Source organism: Seriola lalandi, unplaced genomic scaffold (assembly GCF_002814215.2).
Source record: "Seriola lalandi dorsalis isolate HSWRI2012SDOR001 ecotype SW California unplaced genomic scaffold, Sedor1 jcf7180002055008, whole genome shotgun sequence".
Lineage (NCBI taxonomy): Eukaryota > Metazoa > Chordata > Actinopteri > Carangiformes > Carangidae > Seriola > Seriola lalandi.
This window is the reverse complement of record NW_019525551.1, coordinates 2495974-2505982: the sequence shown is the minus strand read 5'-3', so window position 1 is coordinate 2505982 and position 10009 is coordinate 2495974. Positions and strand designations below refer to the sequence as shown.

Below are 10009 nucleotides of genomic sequence, written 5' to 3'. Positions count from 1 at the left end.
CCCGTGCATGGCTTTAAAGAAATGTAGTTCAGTGGGTCACCAGCAGAGGGCCGACCACAACTGTGCATGACTTGAAGCCTACAGCAAAGACACAGTGAAGCCAACCGAGCGTGACGGACTCTTCGTCTTATTTGTTGCGGTGACAACTCATGGTTATGTCACATTGAGTTAATGAGGGATTATCTTTGTAAATACCTCCATAGGGTCTCCATCCCCGTGTGAATGACATATTCAGCTGTGAGGCTCTGGCTGCTGCTGTGGGCAGTGTGCAGGAGTGTGAGTATGTGCAGCACAATGGGAGAAAAGTATGTAAACATGAACTGCACATGGCTGGATTCTGGTCCAGTGTGACTATGGATGCAGTTATTTTTATCCGTCTTGTATGCAAACGACACGGTACGTGTGGACTCGGTTCTGTGTGGGTGTCTGTGTGTAATGGGTGCTGATAAAGGGGATGAGAATTACACATCTCAGGAATGCAGAAGCATGAAGAAGGCAGAAAGCAGCTGTTGAGCGGTTCACTAGTTCACAGAGGGACACAGAGAGTGTGTGAAAGAACCACTTGGTAAGAACAGGGTCAGGTTAGTGTATGATGCTGGACTGAACGTGACCCCAGATAAAAACAGGAGTCAGAGCGTCTGGTCTGAGGAAGGGGGAGATTTGAGGACTGGTGAAGATACTGACTGTCCAGGAACTTGCGTGATCTTAAAATGTTATTCCTTTCAGGGTTAAACTTTAAATCCTCTCTGCACACTGACAGGGACTTATCTGAGCAGCAGTGAGAGAAGGCTGGACTCACTGTTGGAACTGTTCCTGTCTTCTCCCAGAGCCAAGCTTGGACACTTGAGGATGAAGTTTACTTCTCAGGCAGGAGTTCAAATTTTACAGTCACATGTCAGAGACTTTTGGAGGCAGCGACATGCAAACTGTTATTCTACAGCTGTTGCAGAGGTGGTTAACAGTTTGCTTAGAAACTATATTCTGGCAAATTCCCGTAGAGTGAAGTAAACTTACTGCACTGTCCAAAGCTCAAGGGGAACTGCACAATTTTATTAAATGGACATCATGGTCAGCTCGTTTTGCAGCATAATTCAGTTTTAAACCCTTTAAAACCCCTAATAATAATGATAATAATAATATAATAATAGGGTTCCATGATATGCAAAAAGAACGATATTCATATGACTTTTGCATTTCATTTTCACTGAAAACTAGAATCATCTCCTGGTGGTCGTCTGCCTCCTCCGCTCAGACTAGTTTCAGGTCACATCCCTGTTTATCCACAGTCAGAGAAAATATGAAGCATTGGTTTGAAATTTTGTCATAACCGCTGTGTGAAGTCTTGAGTCGTGACAAAAAAATGTTTTCTGAGGTCACCGTAACCTTGACCTTTCACCTTTGACCCCCAAAATCCAATCAGTTCATCCTTGAGTCCTAGTGAATGTTTGTGGCAAATTTTGAAGAAGTTCCTTCCCGATGTTACTGAGAATGGGACGGACGGACGCACAGACAACCCGAAAACAATATGCCTGCTCTGACTGTCGCCAGCGCGGAGGCATAAAAAGTTAAAAATAATGATGATGTGATTTTTGTTGGTCTTGTACCAAACCAACATGTTCCTTTACGTCTGGAGAATATGATTTGTAGAGGCGTCTCTGGAACACCATAACACTTTCTACCTTTATCAAAAAAATTGCAGCGCCGATTGAAAATGCAATTTGGATGTTGCACTTGGCAAAATTGTTATTAAGATTTTGATTAATTGTGCAGCCCTAAATAATAATAATAATAATAATAATAATAATAATAATAATCTTTTTTTATAGAGCACTATGCAAAAACTATACAGTCATGCACCTGATGGCAGCTTTACACTGACTTTTATGTCAAAGTCATGACAGCAATCGGCGCTGTATTGTCTCCTTCCAGTGTAGAACAGGTCTGTCTGCATATGCACTGAGCTAAATGCTAAATCAGCAGGCTAACATGATCACTATGACAGTGCCAACATTAAACTGTTTAGCAGATATACCGTTACCATGTTCACCTTAATGTAGCATGCTTAGGTCTTACAAAGCAGACTCCCACAATATAACAGGATCTGGCAACCCCCTTATTTTATGCCTTACACGTAGAGGTTTCTAAGTTGCAGCCCATATTTACACTGTTTCTTTTTACTTAAAGAGTAAATGAGTGAGAGAAAGGTCGGGGACGAGAAAACAGGAGCGGTTCAGGAAATGAGGAAATCTAAGAGGGAAGATAAAGGGCTGGGCTCCTTATCTGAGTTATGTTTCCACTCTTATTCTTATTCATCTTTTCTCTCTTTTTTATTATTTAGCACTTACACATGTATTGTTTAATTGCTGCTACAACAGTTTACTGTATGTATAACTTTCTCTGGCTCGGTAAAACATATTTGATAATTTAGCATGCTGAGATTTCCTAATGAGCACTCTTCACAAAGTGCAGCTCAGGCTGTTTTGACCTGATAACAGCAGCACATCCTCCAAGTTATTACATTCATCCAGAGGAAGAGATGGGCAAGTTCTATGTGAAGCCACATCATTTTATCGGGTTGTAAGAAAGCTCCACATTTGAACTGAGACTGGTTCTGCAGCTATACTGAGAGACAGGGAAGAAGATCTAGTGATGCCAAGTGAACACACACACACACACACACACACACACACACACACACACACACACACACACACACACACACACACACACACACACACACTTTCTGGGACAGTGCAGGATGTCAGGAGACAGAGTGTGTTTGTCTGAGATGAGAGGCCTGCCTCTGTTGGCCTACACTCTGACTGGGTGATTCAGTGATGGAGAGCAGAACTCTACTGAGCATGAGCAGAACTGGGTTATATAACCTTTGTGGGTCACAAACACTGGCTGGCAGCCTCCTTGTCTATGGCACAGACACACACTCACTATACCCTCATAGCCTGCAAAAGAGAGAAGGAGCTGGGTGGAACCACAGACTTTTCCTCAGAGTAAACCAAGCCAAAGAAAGGTCTGGATTCTTCAGGTTTTCATCGCACATTAACACTTCACCAGCTGATTTCACTGGTTGCACTGTGACTGAAACCTGTGCAGAATGTTTGTTAGTTAACAGGAGCCATGATTACAAATAGACTCATAAAGGGAGTGTCTTGACAAGAGCACAACCATCCTCCCACTTGACAACTGCTGCTAGAAAATTGCTGGTTTTTGTGTGAAGTGAAGGTTTATATTTAGAACTTAAAGCTGCACTAATTCATATTTTTACACGAACAATAGATCAAATAAACTGATTCCAATGTGAAACCGGTTGCTTGATATTGATCTTTTAACCATCTCGCCTGTGTTCGAGGCAGCTATGCGTGCTCCAGGTATTTTACTGAACTTCTCCACACCTGATTCAACTTACTGCATCAAAGCTATTATAATGAGTCACAGTTACACACAAAACTCCACTTACTTACATCTACATCATCTCATTACACCGTCACCCCAAGCAGCACCTACCCGTGTCCAGAGGGTGCGATGAAGTACAGGCAGCAGTGGACTCTGTTGTCCGGCATGGATCTGCGGTTCACCCTCGACTCTGCGTTCAGGAAGTCCTCACACTTACTGTCAATGTAGTTTATGACTGGCTGCCAGCTGGGAAGATGGTGGAAAGATTATCAGGCGGAGGAAGATGAGAAAAACAGATCAGAGTAAAATCTGATCACACATTCTTCTGGAAAAAAAAAAAACACACACACACACTCCTCACCAGTTGCTGTTGTCCACTGCATCTCCAAAACCTGGTGTATCCACAATGGTGAGTGTCAGCTGAACCCCTCCTTCCTTAATCAGCACTTTCGACTGCTCCACCTGAAACACACCAACGTTCACACATTTCAGTGTAGTAGTGATAAAACCTGGCCCTGCTGATGACACGACTTCTGAATGGAAACACATGCCGCACACGGATGCTGCGACGTTCTGATGATCTTTCTGGATCTGTGAGGATTCAACACTTTGAAGAATACACTTCACATTGTACATTCTGGCAGCAACAATGGGCCCACACACATTGGCCTGCACTATCCTCCCCCGCTCAGGGCACCGATGACACATCAACACACTGTAAGTGCACCCACACAGCCTGCTGAGAGATTCACAGATACTGGTATCTGCTGCTCGGATGTGTGAGCGTTCAGACTCCGACTCTTTCCTTCCTCTAGGAGATAAATATTTACAGCAGTGATGTGTAAATAGGTGCGTGATGGATGATTACTTCACTTCTCACTAACAAACTATGATCATATTCTTTACATTTCACCTCGCTGACTCGACTGAGTTAGACTGCAAGTAACATCGTTTCGTCTCATATCATGTTACGTTATTGATTGTTCTGACGAGAACAAGCTGGTACCTGGACAGGTAAACCCTGAGTTAACTGAGCCAGGTACAACATCATTGCTGACAGCAGAGGGTACATAATACTTTTAACCAGATGAAGGTTCAGGCAGATTTAAATAGAGAGTTGGCTTTGCTGTAATAAAATAGGTGACAATTTCCATTCAAGTCTTGGTCTTGGAATCATTTTATCAGCTTCATTTACAGCACAGCTGGCTGTGCATTTCAGCTAGTCTTCACATTGTTGTAATAGTTTTAATAATGTTGTGGGGTCATGAGGAAGGCTTACAAAGCCAGCGTTAAAACACTGAATGAATCAAACCAGATACAGTATGTGAGTCATGAATTTGCATTTTGTAACTGAACCTTGTTCCTGTTTTGTGTCTGAAACCAAAATGAATTTTCTCTCGGTTGCACTCGGTGAGAGGACGGCTCCTCAGGTCTAATGCTTCAGGTTAATGTTGAAAAGCTGCTTTTTCTCATGTGCTGGAACAAATCAGTTCTATCAGAACTATACACTGAAATGCACTGAAGATGGATTAGTTTACATGTAGAATGTAAGAATTTTGTTAAAAGATGTAAACTGATTGTCAGTTTTTTTTTTTTTTTTTTAAAAGCTCCAAAATGACATGTCATTCCACCTGCACCTCATAAGGTGCTAACTCTGGAAGCGCCTCGGCGGCTCACCTGGTCGAGCGCGTACCTCATGTGTTTAGTCCTAACTGCAGCGGCCATGGGTTCTAGCCCGACCCACAGCAGCATGTCACGTCCCTCTCTCTCTCCCTGACTTCCCTGTCTCTCTCTCTCACGGTGCCTATCAAAGTAAAGGCAAAAATGGCAAAAAAATAACTTAAAAAAAAAAAAAAACAGACCAATTCTGTACCTTTCCAGGTATATTTTTGTACCTGGACATAAAGGTACAGTTTTGTCACTCGGGGTACAGAAATGTTCTTTTAGAGGTTCAGACAAGACAGTACAAACATGTACCAATGTTGAAAGGTAGAGTGCTGAACCCTGCGAGGGTGCAGCTGGAGCCACAAAGCCTTTGTACCTTTTTAGGTTCATTCCTGTACTTTCATTTCTTAGTGTGTGCACGCATCCCCTCACTAAGCAGGTGCACAGGTCCTACACCCGCGTTCCCAAAGTCAGACATCTAAGTTTAGATATTTGTTTAGTGATTCTTTGTGGTGTATTAATTAAAGATGGATACTGTTCAGTTGATTAATGCATCGTGTTAGATTCATTTTTGGTTTGTTCGTTTTGTTCGGGGTTCGTAAAGGTCGTCTGAGCATATCACATGCTTTTTTTGAAAGAACTGTGTCAAGGTAAATTTTACATAATGTGAGCCGTAAGCCTTGTTATAGACACCACCCTTTTTTGTATTGGAAGTGGGTAATGTTGGAGCCTTTATAAACCGAGTGCATGTCAGTTGGCGTTGGTCCTGCGGAGATGGGAAATCCATGCTGTTCTCCAGCGTTGTAAATACGGCTGTGTGTCATTTACAAATTCATTCAAAAAAACCAGAGCTCTGCCAAAGTTTGGATGCTGTTTCTTCCTGTTGGTTGTATGTCTCAGTGGCCGCTGTCACTGCCATCATCAGAGAGCCACTGCACCACAAAACTATTTGACATGAATCATCATATAGACGACCAGAAGCCAGCGGAGAAACGACGCCACAGGAGGAAACGCCTGGAACTTCTCTGAGCAGCTCAGAGACAGACATCAGATCTGTTCACTGAGTTCAGGCTGAGAGAGTTTCAGTTGTTCACTTCACATCAACATGTCGTCAACATGTTCATGTCCTGAAACGTTACCGTTGTTGTTTGTGAACTGTGACAGCTGACATCGGTTGTAACGACACTCCACCCACAACGTTCCAAAGGCTAACGTTAGCTTGTTTAGGCTAACGTAGCGACAGTTTATAACACCAGCTTGGTGCTCAGAACATTAGCAGCTACAGCCATCACTGTTCAGTCTGTTTAAATGAAACACTGACTTTTAAATGAATGTTCTCACACCATGGGTCTGTCACCATGTTGGTCAGTTTAAACTGCAGCATGCACACTGACTACATCAAGGTGTGTGTGTGTGCGTGTGTGTGTGTGTGCGTGCATGTGTGCGTGTGTGTGTGCTGTTGTCTTCTGTTTTTGGCTGTGGTATTGAGGATCATGGTATTGGTACAGACCCCTAGTATCCCCAGTACTGCCACAGTATGTTTGATATGACACACAGTGCTAAAGTGAATCAGGACCCAACAGACTGTTGAAATAACGGAGTTTGAAACTGTAAAAGCAGGAAAACAGTCACATATATTCGCCGTCAGTCCCACAGATCCATCATTTCCTGCAGCTCGTCTGCTGCTCCCTCACTTTGCTGCATACTTTCACAAGGCCATCTAGTTATTTTAGGATCACCCCTTTAACTCAAACTACAGCCCTCTCGCTAACACAAACATTCTTCAGTTTCCACAAACCTTCAGATAATCTGTCTGACTCTACAGCTGAGTGTATATATCACGCACTGCAGTCATTTGACATATCTGAGCTTAATTGTGCCTCCAGAATGTGTGCGAAAGTGTGTGTTTGTACTGTAAGTGTCTGCGCATGACATGTCTGCCATCTCAAAACCGAATCTGCTATTTCCACCGTTTCTGCAAAGAAAAACAAATTTGGGAGAAAAACCTCAAAAATGCCGTCAGTCTCAACACCATCATTTAAAAGAAATCTGATCTGGGGGAATGTGAGTGAGCGACAAAACATGAGATTGTTCTGGAATAAAAATACTCTGACCCCGTCTCTCTTCCTCGGCCTCAGACCACAGCAGCCGTGGCAAATACACTAACACACGCTAGCTGTTACTAGCAGGAGGGCGTTTGTGCCCCTGCTGTGCTCATGGGGTTCACATGAGGTCTGATGTGAGCGACGGAGCAGAGGAATCTTAATGTTTTCAGTCTCGCCAAAACAGAGTAAATTTAGCTCTGTGCTGGTGCAGAGACTGGAACACAACAGAACTGCTGTCATGAGCAGATGCAAAAGATACAAGTGACATCGCCTGATTTGCTTTCACAACCCGTCATTTGGGACGCACTGCGTGAGGATACGGTGTCAGACATCGCAGACTCTTCGGTATTCTGGATTGTTTCAGTATGGATACAAAAATGTTTTTATGATTTGTCACTTGATTTGTGAGTTTGTTTCTGCAAATTTAACAATAGAAGAAGAAATGGTTATATGCTGACTTTCCTCCAGTCAAACTAAAAATCAGGGACTATCTAAAGGTCAAGGTTCACTCCTGACCTAGAGAACAGTAGTTCGGTAAACAGTCTGAACTCCAGGTCCACTTAAAGTTATGATCTGTAACTTTTCCACATTCAAATGTCTAAAAACAACTAGACCTGTGTTCTATATGTTGTTGAGTTGTGTTCTTACATTTTCCCAAATGTTTCCATCAATTCTCAAACCAGAGAAATCTGTGATTTTAATCATGGTAATGGTCTGTTTGGTCACATCACACAGCCCTGATTTCAAATAGATCAAATGTCCATTTTTGCCCATCGGTCTACACTAAGTTCATCCATAGAAAGTTTTAACAAATGTATTAAAACTGAAAAACTGAAGTTCCTCACTAACAAATGTTTTCAGACCCTTAATTCAGATTCTGTAGAAGCGTGTTTGGCAGCAGGTACAGCTTCAGGTCTCTCCACAGACGTTCTATGGGGGTTCAGGTCTGGTTTTTGGTTTGGCCACTCCAGGGAAGTCAGACTTGTACGACGATGTACGAGGGTCATTGTAGGACAAAAAATAAAAAATCTGCCTTGGAGGGGTAAAATTCAGAGAAAAAAACTTGGATATTCTTTGAGATTATAAAGTCATAAATATGTGAGAAAAAAAAAATCAGCAATTCTCTGAGTTTAAAGTCACAAATATACGAGAAACTAACTTTTGTTGAGGAACCGCATCACGTCACTGTGCAGAGATGGATCAACCTCATCACACAACAGATGCTGACGCTTGTTGTGTATTAGATGAGCAGTGGAAGACCTAATCAAATTATGCTTTACAATCAGATTTAGCAAGAAGGAAACGCTCGTGACTTCAGCCCAGAATCACCGTGACATCATAAACATCCAGACTTTGAAGAGATAATGAACCGGGCCTATTCAGAAGAAAACAACTATTTACTAGTTAGGTTTGCACGTCAGAATATAACCCCCCCTCCCTTGCCTCCATAATTTTTTTATTTTTTTATTTTGTTATCCTACAATAGCCCCAATACTCCGTCGTAGACTCGTCTGTCTGTGAACTGTCGCCTCAGTCTCAGGTCTCCTGGACTTTGGAGCAGGTTTTCTTCAAGGACCTCTCTGTATTTGACTACATCACAACATGATGCTGCCATGACGACGCTCCACTGTAGGGGGGATGTTATCCACGTGATGAGCAGTGCCTGGTCTTTGTCAGACATAGAGTTTGGAGTTCTGCCCAAAGAGTTTTTGTCTCATCAGATCAGAGAATCTTCTTCCTCATGCGCTCACAATCAAACTGTCATATTCCATCTCATCCTTCCATGATAAAGGCCTGATTGATGGAGAGCTGCTGAGATGGTTGTTCTTCCAGCAGGGTCTCCATCTCTGCAGGAGGACATCGCTCTTAGTGACCGCTGGGCTCTTGGTCTCCTCCCTGACCAAGGCCCCTTCTCATCCCGATGACTCAGTTTGGCCTGAGTCAAGTCTGAGTCAGTGTTGAGTTCAATACTCAATAGCCCTGGAAATCTGCTTTTATGGAGGATGTTCACACCTGAAGCTGAGCTCTGTGGTCATGTTTAAATATCTGACAAGGTGGAGATATAAGATGACTGATGACTCCATTCTAATCGACTGTTTACAGCATAAGGTATTACTGAGGCTGACTGCAGCTGGGAGCTGTGACATCAGTTATGTTCCCAGTCAGTGTCCCTCTCTAAAAAGGTATTGTGTGTGTCCTTGAGGTCTAATAAACAGGTCAAGTGCATTTCCCTCCTCATGCAACATCTGCAAAATGTTTACCAGCTCCATGTTTCCGAACTCGTAGTGTTCTTCCCAAGCAGCAACCTCTGGGGCTGAAAAATGAAGCTAACACTGAAGAACCCAAAACTCCAAATGACAATGTCAATCCCCACAGACTCCCATGTTAAAATGTCCCACTTCACAGCAGAAATAGACATGTTTACAGCCTGGTACAAAAACTGTTTTGGTCTGTAAAGCTAATTTTCTCCCTCATCACAACTGTTTATATAACTCACCCATTTTATTATGGCTTAAATTGAGGGCGTGGCCTCTTTGAGTGACAGGTGGGTGAGCGTATGCTTGTCTCAAATTGTTATTCACCAAAGTCTCGGCTCCACACACGCCCCTCCTCTCTGACCATTTTTGGATTAGCTGGGAGTTAGGGGCGGAGTCAGACACTGAGATGATGGCGACGGCGGAGCAGCTCACTCTGAGCTGCAACACCATTCTTCAGAAACGTGTGGGTGACGTCACAGAGGCCACGTCCATCTTTATCGACAGTCTACGGGTCTTACTGCTGTTGTTGGTGCACTGCTGCAAATCTTGACAAGTTACTGTTACTTGGTA

General features: G+C 43.1%; 1 protein-coding gene across 4 annotated transcripts in view; it reads right to left on the bottom strand.

Annotated features, from left to right (window-relative positions):
* Positions 1–10009, bottom strand: part of LOC111647728 (septin-7-like) — a 56488-nt gene that overhangs the window by 18214 nt on the left and 28265 nt on the right. For all 4 annotated transcript variants that reach the window (XM_023397374.2, XM_023397375.2, XM_087171505.1 and 1 more), the window contains exons 4-5: positions 3773–3873; positions 3523–3657 (exon numbers count right to left, since the gene is read on the bottom strand). In XM_023397374.2, coding sequence (XP_023253142.1) covers positions 3523–3657; positions 3773–3873 — 236 coding nt within the window. The remainder of the gene's footprint in view (positions 1–3522; positions 3658–3772; positions 3874–10009) is intronic.